This window comes from Barbus barbus (genome assembly GCF_936440315.1).
Source record: "Barbus barbus genome assembly, chromosome: 47".
Taxonomy (NCBI): Eukaryota; Metazoa; Chordata; class Actinopteri; order Cypriniformes; family Cyprinidae; genus Barbus; species Barbus barbus.
This window is the reverse complement of record NC_136725.1, coordinates 4038680-4062313: the sequence shown is the minus strand read 5'-3', so window position 1 is coordinate 4062313 and position 23634 is coordinate 4038680. Positions and strand designations below refer to the sequence as shown.

The window sequence follows — 23634 nt, the reverse complement described above, 5'->3', positions numbered from 1 at the left end:
GTTTACCTTAAAATAAAGTGTGACCGAAAACATATTCCATTCTTTGTTATTAACATAAGTGCATTAAACAGTACGTCAAGGTTTCTTAAAGGAACTCAAGGGGGTTTGTGAGTTTAATGAAAAGCTAATAATCAATTAAATCATGAAAATGTCAAATTAAAATAAGTCATCAAAAGCATCGATCAAAATAAAACATTTACTAAAAAGATTTAATTTGTTTACCTGCATGTGACCATTAACCAAAACTCAAAAACGCAAAGAATTTCTGAATATCCGTACTTAAGCAATAGCTATTTTAGAAAATGTAAAAAATAAAAAACGAAGAATTAGTGAGAATCAATAAATGTAGAATTATTTATTGCTATTGTGTGAATATGTAATCATGTAATCAATTGTGGTCTAATTACGAGTATTTTAAAGGGGTCATATGACGTTGCTAAAAAGAACATTATTTTGTGTATTTGGTGTAATGCAATGTGTTTATGCAGTTTAAGGTTCAAAACACACATTATTTTCCACACATTATTGTTGCTTCTCTATGCCCCGCCTTTCTGAAATGCATAGATTTTTACAAAGCTCATCGTTCTGAGAAGCGAGGCATGCTCTGATTGGCCAGCCATCCAGTGTATTGTGATTAGCCGTGAGGCGGAAATGTTACGCCCCTCACCGTATTGTGATGCCGTGTCCCGGCGCAACGAGACAAAAACAATAAAACCCATTATAAACAAGGCATTTGTTGCATCCAGTGGGGACATAATTACTGATTATAATGGCTTATACTGTATTTTTACGCGTCACGTTGCATCGCGCCGCATAAACATTACCATGTCTGCATTTGTGATCGGAGAAACGAACCAACAATCACTGCTCAAAGCTCGCGTTTGAATAGTCAGTAGCAGAAATGTACTTACAGGCTGAGTCAGAAGCGCCAGACTGTCCTTGCAAAGTTGGAATTGCCCCACTTTATAGAAACAGCCTTTGTGCAAGCCAGCATTGTAGGCTACTCTCCCAGGTTCAGGAAATAGTCCTCCGTAAAATGCGCTGCACACACTCTAATATTTGGGTTGAACTGTTCTGGAACAGTGTTGTAAATACAACTTAACCACTGATTTCTAGTTGTGTCCTCTTTTGGAAGCCCAAACAAAGTACTTTTACTTTCACAACGAAACACAGCGTCTCCAGGACATGACGCCGGTGGCAGCAACAATACTACATGGAAAATAATATTTCCGCCTTCTTTGATTGCGTATACGTTTGGGCGGTGGTATGCAAATCCTCCCACACCGTGACGTAGACATGTGGGGGCGTGTTTAAAGCCATTTTAGGGGGGCGTGCTAGAGTCTTAACTTTGATAAAGAATATCTCTTTGGTTTTGAGACTTTAGTCTTTGCAACTTCAGGGATCTTATCTGAGCATGAACAGCTTGTAACACCCCAAAGAGAAAGGAAAACTTGAAATCGCATCATATGACCCCTATGTAATATAATCTATATTATATTAAATAATAAAATTACAAGCACTTAATTTTTGGAATCTGATTACTTAATCCAGATTGCATGTAATCAGTTACTAGCCAGCAATAACTTAGTGCAGCCGTATAAGGACTAATTCATCCAAGAATTTAAAATCTGTGGTCTTTTACTTTTCCATGGCATTGAAAAGTAGAGAAATCATTTTTAGGTTAAATATTCTGTTAAAGATTAAAGTACTAATGTCATGATGCTTCAGAAGATAAAGTTTTAGATCTTTTTCTTAATTTTTTCTTCAGACACAACCAGAGGCCCTTGGAGGTGACGAGGGATGAAGTTCATAAGAACAGATGCCATGTGAAGTTTCCAGAACTTTTCTCCAGCTTTCCTTACCGGGTCAACGTCACGGCAGTGAACTCACTGGGTCGAGCTTCCAATGCCATCAGCTTCGAGGAGTCTTCAATAGGTACAGTGTATATACTATACTAAAAAAAAAACACATTGGGAAATTGCTATTAAATTTCACAAATAACTACAAAGAAAAACAAAGTAATTTTGAAATTTTGAAGTAGCAAAACTGAAATAGTATTTTCTTGTAAAATATACTGCAATAATTGATATATATGGCTTCATTGCAGACACATAAAATATAATTTAAATTTAATTTTGATGCGACCACATTGAATTGCTTGAGTGAAAATAAGCCTCATTCCCAGAGTCATTTAGAAATTCCTTTTATGATATACTTGGGTTGCGCAAACAGACCTTGCAAAAACATCTAGCTCATATTTGCCAGATACTCTTGAAACTTACAATCATCTCTTTTTTTTGAAAGAACAAAACCCATGCTGGCAAACAGAAGTGAAGAAAATAACTCCAATATATCGTCTGGTTGATGGAGGTGGTGTTGTTGAAGTGGCATCTGGCAACTAAATAGAATGCTTACATGCATGGCTACATGTGTGCTTGATAGTAATAAAAATGCTAATGCAGTCTGGATCACTGCATTGACAACAGAAATATTTTCCCTCTGGTTCTAGTGTATATTTTATAGAAAATGGATTCCTTTTAAAATGCATTTCATATGTAACAGCTATTTGATTTCATTTTTTTTTTGGTGACAAGTAGGGAACATATCGATGAAAGTACATCAAAGAAGTAAATTGTCTTAACGCATGCAGACTATTGCATTTTGACCACAACTTCAAGATGCATGGGAACTAAATTAAAATTAAGTCTATTTTTTCAGCAAAACTGCAAAAGTAATTTTATTTATCAGAATTTTTTTCTTTTTTTTTTCAATAAAAATTAGTGCTGTCAAACGATTAATTACGATTAATGGCATGCAAAATAAAAGTTTTTTGTTTACATAATAAATGTGTGTTTACTGTGTATATTTATTAGGCATATATATGTATACATTTCAGAAAAAGTATGTTATTTTTATATATTAAATATATTTATACTATAAATTATATGAATATAAATATAGACATGTAAATACATGTAAATCGTTTAACAGCACTATTAAAAATATTGAAATGCATGACACTTATTTTTCTTACCTCTTTTTTCCCGCTTGTCTTAAGCAGAAATCTAACCAAATTTAGAGAGGTTTATGCTTAAAACAAGGTCAAAACAATCTTCCAATGAGGTATAAAAAATATTTTGCTTTTAATGTAAGCAATTTGTCATGTCTACAGGATGTTAAGATATTTCACTGGAGAAAAAAAAAAAAAAAAAAGCCAAAATACTGATTAGGAAAATGATTTTTTTGCAGTCAAGCCCTTCCTCTCAGCATGCCCAGACATAAAAATTAGCATCCAAATAGCCAACATCTAAACAATATCAACAGTGTTTGAAAGTCGTAAAGAGTGTTTCGCTCAAGCCAGGTCAAGGCCTGAGCTATAAATCCTGAAGCCACTATGTGTCTGCTATGAATAGTAAAGGGAACGGGGCTCAGAAACATCTCTTTGTCCTCGTGTGTATGTGTTTGTGTGCGAGTGAAACTAAAACCCCAGAGCAAACAGAATGATCCTTGGACACCGCAGCTCGAGAAGAAGAGAAAGGCCACTCTGTTGCACTCTGCTTATTTCCCATAAACCTTAGCTCCAAAAGGCTTTCCCAATATTCAGGAGACGCCGCTGCTCAAAAGACATCTCGAGAAATGTCACAGTGTGGCTTCTTTAGAAGACGTGTGTGTTATGTCAAAATGATTTTCTGCTCAGAGGGACGAGCTGCGGATCATAAAGAGGAGATCTCAGCACTATTCATCATTCATCTTTTTTTCCATTATAGTCTTTCGCTAGTGGCATTTGTCATGAGTGATTCTTTCTGCGTAGCCAAAAAAACTGTGTTCTTTTTGTACTGAGCCTTGTCACAACTCGTATACCATTAGCATCTCAACTCTCATACTTCCTAGCTATGTTAGAGGAATAGTTTACCCAAAAATATCTCATGACTATTATGACATTACTAAACCTGTATGGCTTACTTTTTTTTTTCTGAGAAAAACTAAATGAGAAATTTAGAAGAATGTTCAAGTTGCTCTTTTCCATTTAGTGAAAGCAAGTTTCATATGAATGCAAGCGTCAAGCTTTAAAAAGACAAAGTACCTTAAAGATAACCCAAAAGTCTTCCCAATCCCAAAAACCTTTGTTTTTCCATGCACTTGTCAAATCTTAACTTTTGAGATTTTAGACTATTTTGCTTCAATAACATGTCTTCTTGAAGATTAGTTGAAACAAAACATCCAAAATGCACATTTAAGATACTTTATCTATTTGCATCTGTAGATTTCAATTACAAACCACATTATGCAAACTTTTGAATATGTAAATATATCATGTATAATTTGCATATTTAAACAAAATGTTAGAAAACTATAAATACCAAACAATTGTCTTAAAGTATTGTGATTTAATGAAGTATGGAAAGTATGGTGTTACCCTATTATTATTATTTATTACCCTATTTACCTGTAGTATCTTGCTTTTAAGCCATGTGCAAGAACCAGACTTTTTTTTTTTTTTTTGCATATTAAAACATACCAGACACATTCTGTTATGAGATACATGAGAAAAAAATGTAATTTGGTGTCAATTACGTCAAACCTGACGTGACCATTTGAATATGGCCATGTGTGGATACGATTTGAGGACTTTTCTCCATCTGTTTTCCACAGAAGAAAGCAATGAAATTCTGATGACAGAATTAATTTGGGAGGGATTTATTCCTTTGAATACTATTGGCCATGAGCTTACATCAAGGTCTCTTCGGTCCAACAGTGAAACCTGACCCCCCTGAGAAGGTGGTGGCCAAACCCGTAGCCAACAATGCAAGAAGACTAGAGGTGACCTGGAACAGTCCCAGTACGTGGCCCGATGTGGACACCTTCCCGCTGAAGTACTTCCTGCGCTACCGGCCGCTCATCCGAGACCAGTGGCAGCACGTAAGTGTGGATCATCACTTTTCTAGCTTCTTGTCATATTTAACATTTATGTAAAGTGCATATGCTATGTGGCCTCAAACTATTAATGACACAATTTTCATAAACACAACCAGCTAGGTACAAGCTCAAACTGCTTGAAATTTTTCAATAAGCCAGTTATCTGTGGCTCAACAATCTGGTGAGGATAAATCCAACTGTCTATTGCACAAAACATAGCATGTTCTGGCAACCAGCTATATTAGTCATGTCTGCAGAGTTTCAACCACGTCTCATTTTTTACAAGAATGCAGGGGTCAAAGTGGGCTGCTGTGATTTGGTTCCTTTGTCAGCTGTCCTCATGAGTCCATTTGTGTCCCTCAGCTTTACAGAATGAGACCAGACATGTTCTTTGGAAACTAATTTGCTCACCAATATGTCAATCAGAGTTTTGGGCAGTTGAAAATAGGTGATTTATATCCCATATTCTTAGCTCATATATGTTGCCATACTACTGAATGAGCGCACCAGCCAGTCAGTCAGAGAAGATTTCTTAAGGAGCCTCTTGGGATTAGTGAATTTTTCCTCTTACATATCAAGGCTGAAAGTAGATGTTGTGTCATGGTTATTTCCATTAACTCTTTAAGTAGATGAGCACATCTCACTCTATAATCTAGTTACAGTCTGGCACTAAGAATATTAAGTGTTTGAGAAATACTTCAATTCTGTTCTGGAATTTTGAAATTAGACTACCTTCTCCGGATGAATGCAGTATAGAGTTGTTTTGCCATGATACTGGAACTTCTAACTTCAATGTAATGGCTTATACAGATAGATACTTATTTAATTAAAATATACATTTAATTCAACTTTTGAGTGTGCAGGTGGTATAATTTTATTGATACTGGTGAAAATGAGTATTGAAGTCATGATATGTATCAAAAAGTCAATATTGTTGGCAACACTAGCACTATTGGGAAAAAATGGAACATTAAAGTTGAGATGAAACTGAACTAGCAACTAGTGTTAGTTACTGAAATTTTAAACCAGTCGGTACTGAAATTTAAAAAAATGTCCATTTCCCGCTAACATTTGAGTGAATTCTTAAAAAGCGCTGATTGGCCATTGTGTTCACGGTGCTCGACAGATATGACGGTGATTGTTCTTCCATATTGTGATGTACATCAGTGTAAATTATCGAGAGAAAAAAAAAAAAAGTAGGGCGGGCACTTGGTTCCATCAGCTGGTTGTTAATTGGATTTTAAAAAGTGGGTGTGGCATTAAAGATTAATGCGATCTTGCAGTTGGTTGTAGAGGGGGCGGGGTTTAAGTGGACTAAATGATTGGAGAATTTCTGCTTGCGTTACTAGAGAGAAATTTGTTGGAAGATCATGCTACAACATTTCGATACAGTGTCAATTAAGAAAAATCATATATGTATGAATTGTTCGCAATGACATCTACAACAGTCGTTTACAAAAGAAATGTTCATTGCATGCCAACGTTAACTGCACCAGGATAATACCGTAACAACAGGTTTGTGAATATGTTGCATTTTATAATAAGGCTTATTTGCATAAAATAGCATCTGTGCACTGAAAAGAATGTATTTCAAGTAAAACAACTAAACTTAAAGTTGTCAATCAGTCTACATGCAAACACCTTCAGCTGTTATGTAGCTGAAGTCATGATGCCATACTTCACTACAGAGCACATCTCATCCCTCCTTACAAAAATCCAACTCAATTTCCAAAACAACTATTACTCAGTGCCATACGAATCCTATTTGAGTTCTCTGAGACCACTACTCCTCTGAAACAAACCATAACAGCCCGAACACTAGCTCATATCAACTTGCAGCAAAGACCATATTGAGCTCCATCACGACAAGGTGGAAACCTCATCAGTCTTCGGCAGGGCCGCGTTTCAGCTGCGCCTCACATGTGCACTCACGTAGTGTATCACGGCGAGAGGGCTTCAGAGAGATGAAAGAGCCAGCTCGGCACGGGGAGCGTGGTGTAGGGAAGCTATTCATTCTGCTGAGGAATGAGGGGATGGCAGCTGGAACAGTCCTCGCTGAGCGATGGATGCCTCAAAGCTGGGATCAGACGGCAAAATGTGGCATGGAAACAATCAAGTACTCGCGGCTAGCCGACGGTGTCCCTGGGTTTAAGAAGTGGACATGTTTAATATTTGCTTTTTTAATATTAATAACATCAATTCCAGGTGATTTGAGGTGTGGGTATGCAAACATGGCTCAGATTTTAGTACCTCTGATTCCTGTTCCCAAAATTGTCTAAATAGACACAATTTTTCTATTCTGTGCAGTGCATTTTTTTTTCTTTGAGATTTACAATTCTAACACAAAAATACAGTTTAACAGAACTGTTAGAGGCTTTTCATCATTGAGGAATGGGTGGACAGATCGATAGGTAGTCAGACAGGCACAAATTCAAAGTATAGACAAGTATACAAAAGTATGTGTTTGTAATTACATTTATAATTACACTGTTGGCACATCCCTTACACCTTAACCCACCCTTAAACCTACCCGTCCCACCAAACCTGTCCCTAACCTTACCCGTATCCCACCTCAATAGCAGCAAAAGTGTTTTGCATTACAATATGACCACAATAAGTACATTGTACTTATTTTTGATGTAAATGCATAGTAGTTAAGGCCACCTAATATAAAGTGTGACCCAAAGTTACTTATAGTTAGTAGAATTTCCAAAGTGGACTAACGTGTCAGCCACTGCATGCAGGTTTGGAATGACATTACAATTTTAAGATGAACTTTCCTTTTAATATATCAAAGGCATATTTCAAGATCAGAGAGACAAACGTTAAATATGTACCATAAGTAATAGTTCAGTCTTGATTTACTATTGAAACCTAACATTAGAAATAACCTGGTTAAAAGGAAAATGTGTGGCCTCACATTGACATTTACATGTTTATAAAGTAGAAATGTCATTTTTGTTGAGCGGCTCAGATAAATGAGTGGACTGAGAAATTCAATGGATCAATGTTTCTGCTCAGTTGTAATTGATGGAGCTGAGCTGAAGAGACATATGGTGCAGTTGAGCTTTAAAAAGCACTGACATTTAACAGACGACTCGAAGAGCAATGGAAGTGTGGAGTAATTATAAGAAAGATATGCATACATTCACACCCACTGAGTGATGAACTTTGAAACTTTTCATTCACTCGAAGGTGTGAAGAAGAGATTATAAAACGTCTATTTGAAGTGGGAATATATATGCTGCAAATATAGTGCCAAATTCACTAACAATAAATAATGCCGCTGTTATTAAATAGCAGTGTTTGCTTGCATGTTCTGTATGGATTGTTTTAGTATTGTCTGTGATCATTTTTTATGAGAAAAATTACAAATTATTCATGATGTTATTTCTCTTTGGATAAAAGTATTGCCGTTATGTTGTGTCAACCTTATCAATGGTGTCAATTATGTAAATGCATCGTTTTGCATGTAATGCATGAATACATCCAAATCTTTATGTTCACTCTAATGATGCCAGATCTCGGGCATGATGGAAATCTTCAGAACTCAGAACTGCATTCTCTGCAAATTCACACTGTTTGAGTGAAACATGGATAGATGAATGGCAGAAGTTCTGGTGTGTATTGTTTGGTAAGTTGAACAAAGAACAAATGAACTAATCAGAAAATAATCAATAGATTTATTAGATGGTTTGTGGCGAATAATCGTTAGATTAATCGATTAATCGGAAAAATAATCGAAAGATTAATTGAAAAAAAAAAAAAACAATTGCAGCCTTACCTAAAAAGTTGCTGCTAAAGAATACATTTTATTTTATTATTTTTTTTATTTTTATTATTTTTTATGGTTATTATTGTTTGGAAAGTTAAACAAAGGATAAATGGACTAATCAGAAAATAATCAACAGATTTATCAGAGGGTTTGCCAATAAAAAAAAATTGTTAGATTAATCAACTAATCGAAAAAAGAAATAATCGAAAGATTAATTGATTGCTAAAAGAAAAGAAAAAAATCCTTAGCTAAAAGTTGCTGCTAAAGGAATAAATCTTAATTTTATGTATGTATGCATGTATGCTTGCATGTATGTAATCATTTATTTAATTCATTTTATTTTATTATTTTTAAAAAATGATGTAGATATAACATCTACCAGCAGAGGCTAAAGGCCTATGCTAAACAGCAAAACTGGTTACCATGTTAAATATGCACATTTAGTGCCTGGCTTGCCAGTGGTTAATGTATAAATGGAAGGTTTTTGTATTTCATTTTCCTACATAAAAAAAAGCAAAAAAAAAAAAAAAAAAATCAGTTGCAATATTAAGGTTGCACATGCATTTCATTAGCACATGTATTTAAAGAACAGGTGAAATCCTGTTAATTGCAAGTTATTCTGGAGAGAGATGTGAATGATGGATTGAAATAGATGGGAGCGGCTAAAAGACACGAGACAGCTGTGAAATGACTGCATATGTTTCATGTTTAATATATTTAATGGGGTTTGGCTCACTGTTGCTTCGGGTGATCGTAATGATGGATAAAATTAAAGCTACAGAAGGAGTACACAATGCCAAAATGGAGTAATTTTAAATGTAGTTTTAGAATGTTCTTTTGTTAAATTGTGTAGTTGGATAGCAAACATTTTGACTGTCAACAAAGTCTGGTCCACATTGTAGATCAATCTAGACAAGTGTCGCTTGTTTTGTTGGTTAGCATGGCCTTGTTAAAACCTCTGCTAATAGATGTCTGTTTTTTAGAACGCAAATGTGTCCATAGCACCCATTCAAAACAAATAGTGTAAAGAAAATTTAAAGATGTCAAGTATAAAGAATTATACTACGGGGCCGTTGAATGCTTGAATCTGATTGGCTGACGAACGTTCTGAGGTGTGCAATTATTTTCAGGGAAACGCACGGCGAACGTAGTTCCAGGCAGCTTTCTTGACCGCATTACAGTTCCATATCACTTCGCATCGTTGTCAGCGCTGCCCTGACGAATTTATCAGTTAGCCTAGTGTAGCAACTTAAAGGCTACACATGACATTTCTCACTAGCGAGGTAATAACAGCGCTGCATCTTAAAGCAGACTTACAGTTTAGAGACGGTGCTTCAGAACACTGTTGAGGGACACACAGAGGTAGCCTAATTCATACAAGCTCTCTCTCTCTCTCTCTCTCTCTCTCTCTCTCTCTCTCTCTCTCTCTCTCTCTGTTTCTCTTTCTCTGTGTCTCTGTCTCTCTCGCTCTCTTTCTAATAACTTCATTATTAACTGCATTAGTCTGCTATCAACGGCTCAAGCCTCCATTGCAAGCTTTAAAATGACGTTTTGGAACTAGCAAAAGAGTCGTTGGATGAGATGCGGAAGAAATAATCCTACTCTCAATAGCGATTTAAGTAGAAAAACCGGACGAATCCCTTGAAATATATAATCTGATCGATGTCTTGAGGTGTGGCAACCGTAGTATAAGCGGAATAATTGACTTCGGACCGTTGAATTATTAGAAAAATAATGCACACCCGAGGTGTAACGGCCACTCCGCTTCGCGTCGTGGCCGCATCACCACCTCGGGTGTGCATTATTTTTCTAATAATTCAACGGCCCGTCGTCAATTATTCCTTACATATATTGGGCACGGGAAAAAAATGATTTACCATATAGCAGATATTTAACGTCTGGGTTTTTGGAAGCCCCTTAAAAGTGGAAAATGTTAAATTTATTTTATTGTATTTTTTATTTTTATACTGACACCTGTTGGTGTGGATGTAGCATTACAAGCATTACAAGTATTTTGGTTATTGTTTTTTAGAACAGAGTGAAGTGAAGTGAAGTGAAGTGAAGTGAAGTGAAGTGAAGTGAAGTGACATACTGCCAAGTATGGTGACCCATACTCGGAATTCGTGCTCTGCATTTAACCCATCCAACGTGCACACACACAGCAGTGAACACACACACACACCGTGAACACACACCCGGAGCAGTGGGCAGCCATTTATGCTGCGGCGCCCGGGGAGCAGTTGGGGGTTCGGTGCCTTGCTCAAGGGCACCTCAGTCGTGGTATTGAGGGTGGAGAGAGCGCTGGACATTCACTCCCCCCACCTACAATCCCTGCCGGCCCGAGACTCGAACCCGCAACCTTCGGATTACAAGTCCGACTCTCTAACCATTAGGCCACGACTTCCCCTAAACAGTACAGTAAGTGATGTGCAGCTGTTAATTGCATCCAAAATAAAAGCATGTAATATGCATGTATATATTTAAGAAAAATATGTTGTTTATATATTAAATATATTTATATATAATATATATATATATATATATATATATATATATGTAAATATTTTCAAAACACATACTGTATGTGTGTGCTTTTATATATACATAATAAATAAACACAGTACACATACATATATTATGTAAACAAAAACTTTTATTTTGGATATGATTAATTGCGATTGATCGTTTGACACCACTACTTTTTATTATTTTAGTTTTCATTTTTTTTTGTTTCATGAATTTTATTGCGCAATGATTCAGTCAATTTATTTAAAGACATTTAGAATGTTACAAAATAATTCAGGTTTCAAATGAATGCAGTTCAATAAACCTTCTATTCATCAAATAATGTATGTCCATTCATAATAAATAACTTACTATTATTGTATGGACATTAACTAAATAATCTTGCTTATCTGCTACTAAACAAAAAATGTTAAAACACTCATTGTATCAGCCTGGTTTCTTGTAAACAAACCATTGTTTGGTTTCAAACTGCAATATGCATGGGTCCTTGAATAGTGCAAATAACACTCCTTTTTATATCTTCCCATTTCAAAAGTTTTAGTTTACATTTATGAATAAAATGCAGTTTTGCAAAACAGCCTTTTCTTTAATATCTAATTTCATGAAGAAACTGCAAGCACAACAGCATAGCACAATAATTGCCTTGTCCTTATTTTTCCTTTGTTGTTCTTTTTTTTTTTTTTTTTAATGGAGAGACAGGTTCAAATAACAGTGCACTTATGCTGATTTATTGACTACTAGACTGTGTTTCATAGGACCCATTAGCCATTAGCGTGTGATGTCAGTTAGCAGTCACAGTTATGATATCATCCATGGCTGCCCGTGCTGCAGATATCAAACGGCAGTGAACCGGGGGAAATCAGATGCCTGCTTTGTTGTTTTGTGCGTTTGGGTTTGCGTATGTATATGTGCGAGCCATTATGAACTTCCAGAACACCTGGCTGTGGCTTAATAACAGCTCAGAGGCGGCTTACAGCAAATGAAACAGCAGTATGGAGGGGGGGTCATATACAAAATGTGTGTGTATTTGGAGACTCTGAGATGTGTAAGTCTTATGAAAGTATGCTTAGTCACGCTGTGGTGCGGCCCAGGGGCCGGCGTTTTGTTTGAACACTATCATGACCGGTCCCTTCTCACGGTCCCGTCGGCCGCAGCCTCCATTCCCCTTCTTATTTATGGATCTCATCAGAATTCAGGGTTTATAAAGCCTGAAGATGCTCCCTGGAAGAGACACAAGTACTTCTAGCACTGAGCTTTACTTCATGTCAACAAAAACATTCACTTCTGCTGAGCTTATGACGTTATTTTCTGTCTTTTTTTGTTTGTTTGTTTGATTTGTTTCAAACTGCTATTTTACAGTTCTCACTTGAAATAGATACCACAACAGATTTGTTGAATGCTGTTTTAATTGCTGTGTAATGTGTTTGTTGAGTGGAGACCGCAGCCTGAACCTGTCTGTCACCTTTCATATTAGAGTTAATTGACAATTTTGCACTAGGTGACATTTTATTTATTTATTTGTTTAATTATTTATTTATTTGTTTTTTTTATTATTTAATTAATTAATTTAGTTTATTATTTATTATTTAGTTTATTCTTTATTTATTCTGTTTTTTTTATTATTATTTTTTTTTAGCAGAAAGGATATACACACACACACACACACACACACACACACATATATATATATATATATATATATAGTATAAAGAAAGTAAATTTTGGGGACCATTAAGACCTTATCATTAAGCAGCAAATTAGGAGTTTATTAGGACTAAAGGCATAGTTAATAACTAGTGAGAACTGGACCTTAAAGTGTGACCAGATTTTTGTGTTTTGACATTGTTTTGTGACAATCAAGCACATTTTTCATTACTGTAAAATGTAATTGATATATTACTTAAATGTATGTGTAAATTGATATATTGTTTGCAATACTGTTTAAAAAGTATCTTCTGCTCAAGGTTGCATTTATTTGATTTAAATACAATGAAATGGTATTATTGTGAACTATTATTACAACTTAAATTAACGGTTTTCTATTTTTATATTTTGTGAATATCAAAGTTGAAAACAGTTGTACTGCTGCATATTTTTGTCGAAACTATGATACATTTTCAATATTGTTTTTATTAATAGAATGTTAAAAACAACAGCATTTATTTGAAATATATTTTTGTAACATTATACATGTCTTTACTGATCACTTTAATGTGTCCTTGATCAATTAAAAAAATAATAATCTTAAATATCCCCAAGGTTTTGAACAGTAATGTAAATAATATGTAATAACATGGTTTGCATAATTGTAAAAATAGATTATGTCCAAAAAGACAATGACAATCTAATAAACAATCACTAAATAATAAAGATACACATAATAATTTGCTATAAAGAATTGTGGAAATTCCAACCAGAAGAATGTGCTAGTCTCTGTTTTCCATGTAATTGCAATAAAGATTATTTCTAGCTTCAAAAGAGATGAAATAAATAATAATAATTAAAATAGAATAAAATATGAACTATATTCTAAGTCCTAATTTTAAATCACATCTTTTTCTTCATTGGTTAATTCACAAAACCTTTCTGAAAGAATCATTCACAAATTAGATCTGCTCAAAACAGTTAACTGCACGCTGGAGCCAAGATTATAAATGAATAACAACCTTCAGTCTGTTTTAGACACAGATCTATCATATGACTCCAGAAAACTTGGACTGTAGTTCACAAGTCAGATGTTACTGTCCTTTCTGAAGTTCAAAGTCTTTCGATTTTGTTTATGTTCCACTGAAGAAAGAATGGTGTAGGATTCAGAACGACATGAGGGTGAATAAATGATGACTGAATTTACATTTTTGTGTGAACGATCCCTTCAAACCCGCTTTGTGTTTTCACACCAGTTTCAATTCACTTGTCGATTGTCAGATTCACTCTTACACAGAAGGACCAGAAGTCATCATCGTCTCACTTACCATGTGTTTATTTCCCCACAATTCCCTTCTTTGATTGGTTCAGCCCTTGATTTGCCGTTCCCCGTCTCCCCCGGTTGCCCCGCGTTTAATGGCCTTTTGTGCATCTGCCAGCAGAGCCTCTCATCCTCCAACCGCACTTAGATTAATCAATAGCACCGGCATTGCAGCACCATTAGCACGGTAAAGGAAATTAGAGGGAGAAAGAGGGGTATTCAGCCATCTTTGGTGAACGTCCCGTGCTCCACCCCAGCCGGCCCCCGTCTGCTCCAAACACACTCTGGCCAAACATCTACATGCTGCTGCTCTTTTTGTGCAACGAGACTAGAACACTTCTGTTAGAATACACAGGGCTACATTGCAAGTGTACAAGTAATGAGGGAAATTCATGTGATTTTGTCACTCAAAGTATTATTGTTTATGGGTGTTATGTCTGCTGGATATCTAATAATAACTGAACATCTGACTCTTTTTTAGGTTTAGGATGGACCTTCATGCATACTTTTAAAGAAAGAATTGTACTTTCTTTTTTCTTTTTTTTGTCAAAATGGTACATTTTCATACGAATCACATCTTACAAATGTATACACTAATGACAAGTAGTAGTTTGGCAATTTTTAATAATTTGTGATTTTTCACAACTTTCATCTGGAATTCCATGTGAGAGCAAAAAGCTTCAAAATCTGAAATTCCGCTTAAGTGTTTGCTGTCTGAAATCCAGTTCCCTGTAATCACCAACTCACCTTTATCAGGTTCTATCCAGTGTCTCATCAGAGTCTTTCTGTCATGTATTTAGTGTAATCATCACAGGTCTGGTTCAGTGAATGGTGTAGATGGATTGTGTGTCACAGATCCTCACGTGTGTAACGCTCTGGGCTCTGCTGAACAGATGCTCCTCTCATTGGCTGTAATTGCCCCATTGCAGGTCTGTCATCAGAGATGCTGGACTTCTGATTATTTCAGAGACAAGTGATATTACGCATCATTATCTGTCATCAGGATGGTGATGCCACTAGCGTGCAAATGGAGACACATTCATGTACACACACACACACGAGTAAGTGCTGATGGGTCTGGCTCTCAAGCTGTTTCTCCACAATGCTGAGTTTAATACATTTGCGCCGAAAACCATTATTCCCTCTCCACAAATATCCTCTCCTTGTACCTTTTTCCCCTCTATAGCAGAGAGAACATGAAATTACTACTTCAAAGAATTGTGAAAATACTTTATTACTTTATTTAATAAAGGGGGGGTGAATAAATTAATTTATTAATAATAATAATAATAATAATAATAAATTGGCTAATAATAATAATTATTATTATTATTATTATATTACATTTGTTTTGAGGCTCTTAACCAGCTCTTTCAGTGTTAGACTAAAAATTATTTTTTTAAAATTATTTTTCACACGATTTGTAGAAAAGTAATAGCATAACTGCTTGTTGCAGGATTGGCATGCCATTTATGTCCATATCACAAATTGTGCAGTAAATGTATGTAACATGTAAGGAAGGAAAGAAGGAAGACACATCAGAAGCATGAAAGCCTCTCTTTATTCTTCATTAATCTCATTTCTGTCCAGGAGAAAAAAATTGAGATATTAAAGAGATTACACTTTTGATTTTTCATTCCTATGGGATTCAGTGCAGGCCTTAGGTTAAGAAATCGATTTGATCATTAATAATAAATGAAAGCCCTGAATAACTCATAACCAGGATTTTACAGTGTTACCTATATTACAGATTGATCAGATGCTTGTATGTCAACGATTCACACGCATGCATGAGCCAATGGCTGAATCAGAGCTCTTCAGTCATCTCTCCTACTGCATTATAGTGCATTATACATTAACATTCACCTCTGACAGCTTCAACAGTATGATGAAGTAGTTTGTTCAGCTCTAAGGTTATTTTTCCTCGGGGCGCTGTAAGCTGTTTCTTGACGCTCAGAGCGTAGAGATTGAAAAATGCACCTTGGCTCCGTCTCTGCCGCCCAGATTGATTCTGGAATCAGCAGGGGCATCCTTGAGATGTCGATGGATAAAGGCTTGTGTATTCACCCGCCTTATTCAGTGTCACAACCCCCTAAGGGCTGGTGTCTTATGATCTGACTCTGCACTGCGAGGGGTGCATCTGTCTGGAGCACTGGATCAGTGTGTGTGGGACACACATTTGTAAATATTTTCTGTAATATTTATTCAGTATTTCAGTCTGCAGTCTTTATCACAATCATTCAATGCTTTATCTACTTATGGTAGATTATCACAATAATGTAGTGTCTTTAGTTCATTGGGATTCATTTGATTAATTAACCAGCATATAAGTTAAGGTAATTAGATGATATGTTGCTACCACATTTTTTAAATCATTTAACAACCCTAAGTAATTTAGTGTTTAAATACATTTTGATACATAAGCAATCATTCAATAATAAAATGAACCGACACCGATTTTTAACATAATTTAAAATGTAATAATTGCAATAAAACAGTAGCATGTTTAGTGTATCTTTATGTATAACTATTTCCTGGACAGTGATATTTTATTTTTAATTTCATTTTATTATTTTTTAGCTTTACTCTAATGAAAAAATTCCAAACAACTGTTAATGTAATGATGGTCAAAAAACTGAGAGGAAACTGTTATGCAAGCAGTAGTCAAAAACCAGCTCCTTGAAAGGCTTTTGGGTCTTATTACTTCTGACTAAATGTTCTAACCAAAATTGTTTATTTAATATTTAATCTGACCGATTCCACTTGAGATTCTGATTCATCTCAAAAATTATGTACACATTAATATTTAATGTAATATTTGTTTTCTCATCCCCTTTTTTTTTATTTTTTATGATGTGGCACTACGTCCAGTGCCTCTTTGAGGTACACGCACCTAAAGGATTATTAGGAACACCTGTTCAATTTCTCATTAATGCAATTATCTAATCAACCAATCACATGGCAGTTGCTTCAATGCATTTAGGGGTGTGGTCCTGGTCAAGACAATCTCCTGAACTCCAAACTGAACGTCAGAATGGGAAAGAAAGGTGATTTAAGCAATTTTGAGCGTGGCATGGTTGTTGGTGCCAGACGGGCCGGTCTGAGTATTTCACAATCTGCTCAGTTACTGGGATTTTCACGCACAACCATTTCTAGGGTTTACAAAGAATGGTGTGAAAAGGGAAAAACATCCAGTACGCGGCAGTCCTGTGGGCGAAAATGCCTTGTTGATGCTAGAGGTCAGAGGAGAATGGGCCGACTGATTCAAGCTGATAGAAGAGCAACTTTGACTGAAATAACCACTCGTTACAACCGAGGTATGCAGCAAAGCATTTGTGAAGCCACAACACGCACAACCTTGAGGCGGATGGGCTACAACAGCAGAAGACCCCACCGGGTACCACTCATCTCCACTACAAATAGGAAAAAGAGGCTACAATTTGCACGAGCTCACCAAAATTGGACGGTTGAAGACTGGAAAAATGTTGCCTGGTCTGATGAGTCTCGATTTCTGTTGAGACATTCAGATGGTAGAGTCAGAATTTGGCGTAAACAGAATGAGAACATGGATCCATCGTGCCTTGTTACCACTATGCAGGCTGGTGGTGGTGGTGTAATGGTGTGGGGGATGTTTTCTTGGCACACTTTAGGCCCCTTAGTGCCAATTGGGCATCGTTTAAATGCCACGGCCTACCTGAGCATTGTTTCTGACCATGTCCATCCCTTTATGACCACCATGTACCCATCCTCTGATGGCTACTTCCAGCAGGATAATGCACCATGTCACAAAGCTCAAATCATTTCAAATTGGTTTCTTGAACATGACAATGAGTTCACTGTACTAAAATGGCCCCCACAGTCACCAGATCTCAACCCAATAGAGCATCTTTGGGATGTGGTGGAACGGGAGCTTTGTGCCCTGGATGTGCATCCCACAAATCTCCATCAACTGCAAGATGCTATCCTATCAATATGGGCCAACATTTCTAAAGAATGCCACGTAGAATTAAGGCAGTTCTGAAGGCGAAAGGGGGTCAAACACAGTATTAGTATGGTGTTCCTAATAATCCTTTAGGTGAGTGTATGTGTTTATGTGTATGTATTTTTCTAAGGTGGTCCATCTTCTTTGTTGATATTCAACCCATTACTGAGACACATCTCATTAGTGCCTGCTTGCATGGGTTCCTCTTAAATAGCATAAAACGGTTCGTGCACTCAACACAGGAGCGCTGAAGAAATTGCTGTAGTTTCACGCAGTCAGTTCTCTTTGATAAGCGCTAAGGTGTTCCCGCTACCCTTGATAGTAATTGCACCGATGTTGGTTGGGCATCAAAGGGGGTCTGGAACCGTGAACAATTATCTATTAAACCTGTTGGTCAGCAGTAGCGATCTCACAGAAGGGGGACTGAGGGAATAGCTCTCATTAGCTTGAGTGACAGAACCTGCGCTGGCCTGCTTCTTTTATCCCGTCAGTAGAAAGTCAAATGTGAATTTTGGAAGTGGCACTTAATTGCTTTTTCTCTCCACAACAGTAGACACGCTCTCCACCTGGGCGTATTTATATTCCCTGATGGGAGGGCGAGGAGGAGTATACGGCACTATATGCTCAAATGAGAGCTTTCTTATCTACTGTAGCCTTAAGTATGCTAATGGTCCTGTGCATGCTTCAGGACCCAGATTTTTTTTTATTGGAAATCAAGTGGCAACCCATAAATTATGCAAAATTATTAACATCACAGAGTACACTGCATAGGGAAGTTGACCAATTTGGTTTCTAACAAAAACAGAAGACATCGTAAGTATTTTTCTATGAAAGTCCATTTTGTGCAATTGCAAATTTATTTCTCAGTATAACATTTTCTTCTCATCTGTGACTTACTTTCTCACAATGTGATTGTATGTGTTGCACTGACTTCATATTTGGGAGTTGTGGCTTTCTCACAGTGTGATTTCATATCGCTTAATATTATTTTATGTCTCACAATGTGATTTCTTGCCATGTGAATCTATATCTCAAAACTGTGACTTTATATTCTACAATGTGACTCTATAACATAACTGTGACTTTATATCTTACAGTGTGACTTTATATTTCTTAATACGAGTTTGTGTAGTGTGGCTTTATATCTCATAATTGTGTGGGTTTTTTTCTAACAATGTGACTCAGTCATATAGTCAGTATCTCAGTCACACTACAATAAATCACATTATGAGATATAAAGTCACAGTGTAGGATATAAAGTCACAATTATGAGATATAAAGTCACATTGTATGATATAAAGTCACAATTATGAGATATAACGTCACATTGTATGATATAAAGTCGCAATTATGAGATATAAAGTTACACTATAAGAACTCTTATTAAAGTCACAGTTGTGCAATAAAAAGTCACACTACACATAATCACGACTTCATATCCTACACTGTGACTTTATATCTCATAATTGTGACTTTATATCCTACACTGGGACTTTATATCTCATAATTGTGACTTTATATCCTACACTGTGACTTTATATCTCATAATTGTGACTTTATATCCTACACTGTGACTTTATATCTCATAATTGTGACTTTATATCCTACACTGTGACTTTATATCTCATAATTGTGACTTCATATCCTACACCGTGACTTTATATCTCATAATTGTGACTTCATATCCTACACTGTGACTTTATATCTCGTAATTGTGACTTCATATCCTACACCGTGACTTTATATCTCATAATTGTGACTTCATATCCTACACTGTGACTTTATATCTCGTAATTGTGACTTTATATCCTACACTGTGACTTTATATCTCATAATTGTGACTTTATATCCTACTATTTATCACAGCTGCGACTTTATATTTTACAATGTGGTTTTATTTCTCATCATATGACTTTATATCTAACCGTTTTATATTTCAATGTGCCTTTTTTAAACTTTATCCCACAATTACGTTTTTATTTTTCACTCTAAGGTAAAAACAGGCTTCCATTATTTTCTCCATTCTTTTTTAGAAGTTGATAAATCAATGCATTGTGCAATCCTATCTATGCACATTTTACATATCTATTTTATTATTTGTCATTAGTTGCCCCCCCCCCCCCCCCAACCCTGCTGTTTTTGACCCTATCGGAATAGTCTTGCAACACTGATTCTAAATATGAAAAAAAAAAGTTAAATAAAAGTTGTCTTTCTTCTTGCTAGGATACTTATATGGAATTGTCCTTGGATACACAACGGCAAATAAAAAGCCCAAGAATTTAAGGCCCCGATAAAAGAATTCACATCCCTTAAAGCCATGATTTCCATACCAAAAGCCTTAAGTAAGGCCGGGGTGCTATAGTTAAATGGGACAGGATACTGAGGGGAGAAAGGGGTCACCATGCCCTCCCTTATATAATCTCTCAAGAATGTAGAAATCTCCCATTCCTCCGGGCCTCCCCTCCGCTCACGGTATAGGTAAAGCTGTTTTCAACAGTCATCTTTGATGCTAAACTGAAAATACAGACTGTAGATATAATACACAATGAGCGGCAGATCTGAGCGCCGCTGCTTTGAACACCTTTTTGCACTTTTTAGAAATGGGATGAATTTATAATGTCCCCGCTGATATAGCTCAACAGATGAGGAAGGTGCTATTGTGTAGCTTTCAATGCAGAGGGGAACATGAAAGCTGGAGCTATCACATGCAATTAATAGATCAAGAGATTATGTTATGAATTATCAAGCTCAGGCTTTATCCAGGCTTGAGGAGTAACAGAATACCTGTAACTATAACAAGGCTGTCAGTTTAAAGGGACGGGTGCCAAATTCTGTCATCATTTGCTGTTTTTATATCTTACAACATATATTGTTTTTACATCTTCTTTTGTGTTCCACAGAAGACAGAATGTCATATTGAATCAGTGTGTACTATACTAAAATACAATTTTAAAATAACCTTTCCATCTGCTTTTAGCTATGCTTTATAGCTACAGACGCGAGAGCAGATTTATAACATTTCTTTCACAGTTTATAAGTGCATTCACATAAGATTATTTTAATTAAGCTTATAGTGAAAATCTTTCAGAGCGAAAATACATGAAAACATGAAAAGTAGCATTGGATAATGAAACCAGACACAAAGTAAACAGACATTAGATTTTTATTTATTTTTTTATGTGAACTGCATGTATATTAGAGGAACAGTCTTGCTGAAATTTACTGAAAATTATCCAAGATGTAGATGAGTTTGTTTCTTTATTGGAAGAGTTTTGGAGAAATGTAGCATTGCATCAGTGTCTCAGCAATGGATGCTCTGCAGTGAATGGGTGCCGTCAGAGATGAGAACAGCTGATAAAAACAACACAATAATCCATACCACTCCAGACCATCCATTAATGACTTGTGTAGTGAAAAACTGCATGTTTGTAAGAAACAAATCCATCATTAAGATGATGTTAACTTTAAACCATGCTTTAAACGTTAGTTAGTTGTTAAGTTTAGGTATTGGGTAGGATTAGGGATGTAGACTATGGTCATGCAGAATATCTGCTTTATAAGCACTAATTAACAGCTAATATGTTAACAACAGGCATGCTAATAAGCAACTAGTTAATAATGAGAATTGGTCCCTATAAGTGTTACCTCTTTAGGATATTAAAGATGCCATTACATAAATATTAGATATTTAGGATAGTATTATGAGTCACAGTACACATGGAAAAATAAATAAATCACCAAACAAATTGCTTTTCAGGATATTTTAGCCCTTCTGTCTGCTAAACCACAACATCTACACTGACATATTTCAGCATAAAGCTCTCATAAGCAATTCCAACAAAGATACAGAAAATAACTCAAGATTTCTGACTTGCATGTCGGCAAATGAGCAGCAAATGGAGCTGCCAGACTCCCAGCAGTCACTGTTGGCTGATTACTGTCACCGTGCTGTGATATTTTCTAAATTCTGCCCACCTCCCCGCATTCATGCCTCCAGCCCAGCTGTGCTTAAAGCTGCCGGCAGTGGAGTGCGGCTCACCCCACCTGATGCCTGCTTGACCAAACATGAAAGACTGTAAACAGCTTCTGTTGATAATATAGCAGTGAAAGAGGACTAGGCCAAACAGGTTTAAGAAGGATTTTGCACAGTTTTCTTTCAAAGTGACTTTCAGCACATTGTGAACACGGAATGGAAATGACTGCGAAAGAGTTGTGTGCAATGGACATACAGTAGGTCAGGGTGGGAACTTCTCTTATTCTTTTAACTCTCTTTTATCTCTCATGTTTTGCTGTGATTTCATCAGTTATTTATTTCCAACTCGATTACTGACAATTGAAACCTTGACGTTGCACAATGTTCGAGACTGAAACTGTACTCACAAGTATTCACATTAGTATGCACTCAAAATATTTAGACCTAACCTCAAGATGTATATTTTTGAAATTCATATAAAATGTCGGTACATTTCTTGTACAGTTAAAAAAAAAAAAAAAAAAAAAAAACACTTCATAGGATGCATATTTGAAACAAATAAGATTTTTGTAATAGTACTAAAAAACAGTTTCACTGTAATAACCAAGTTTACATATCGATCATCAATATAGGTCAATCGAATTGAATATTACGTGTTCCATAGCTAGCCATATTTTAACTCCGTTGATACTGTATGCATTTATTTATTGAAGTGCAAATCTTATTTTTTTAAATGTGTGTGTTAAACCTGTGCAATCTAAATGGATGGACATTCTATATTCAATTTAAAACTATTTTAAATCTTTATTCATTTATTTGTTTGTTTGCTTATTTATGTATGCTATGTTCTTGTAAGTACACTGCAGCTGATTGTTTTTCTAATAACTTGGAAATTGTCTCAGCTGAAATACTATCGAAAAATGAAATACTATCGACTCCATAGCACCAGATTTTAAAAAAATACAAAAAAAAAAATCAATTTTCTGAACCAAAACCTAGTGTGCTGTGGCTCATTCCTGCACTCTAATTCAGCTTTTTATCTTCAAAGGCTGAACTCTTGAAAAGGAAGTGTGTGGCTGTATCTGGACACTTGAGCTTTACATTTGCAGGACTAATTTCATTTGCACTTAGCACTAACAACTTCCCTCATTTTGTCAGTTCGCCTTCCTTTTTTCTTGATGTGTCCGTTCCTATTACTACAGGAAGTCTAGCAGAACAGGAACTGTTCAAAATTAGCATCACAGATCATTGACGACTAATTCCAGCTGATGGTTTACAGCTCCCATGCCCATCTTCTGCTAACGGCGAGAGTGCAAACAAACACAGTTAATTCTCAAAGTAACTGATTTAGAATTTGTGGTTCGCCGAGTATGTGCATTAACCTGAATTGCATGGAATGATGGTTTGTGAAAGAAGTGTTTGTGTTGTTCCAGGAATACACACGGGTGCGTTCTGCATGTTAGAGGAACAGATGGGAATAAACTAACTAACTGATT

The 23634-nt window shown here is 36.0% G+C and overlaps 1 protein-coding gene across 1 annotated transcript in view; it reads left to right on the top strand.

Annotated features, from left to right (window-relative positions):
* LOC306865625 (ciliary neurotrophic factor receptor subunit alpha-like) overlaps positions 1–23634 on the top strand; it is a 167177-nt gene that overhangs the window by 128157 nt on the left and 15386 nt on the right. Inside the window, exons 5-6 of the mRNA XM_079410346.1 lie at positions 1769–1935; positions 4757–4920. Of these exons, the coding sequence (XP_079266472.1) occupies positions 1769–1935; positions 4757–4920 (331 nt within the window). The remainder of the gene's footprint in view (positions 1–1768; positions 1936–4756; positions 4921–23634) is intronic.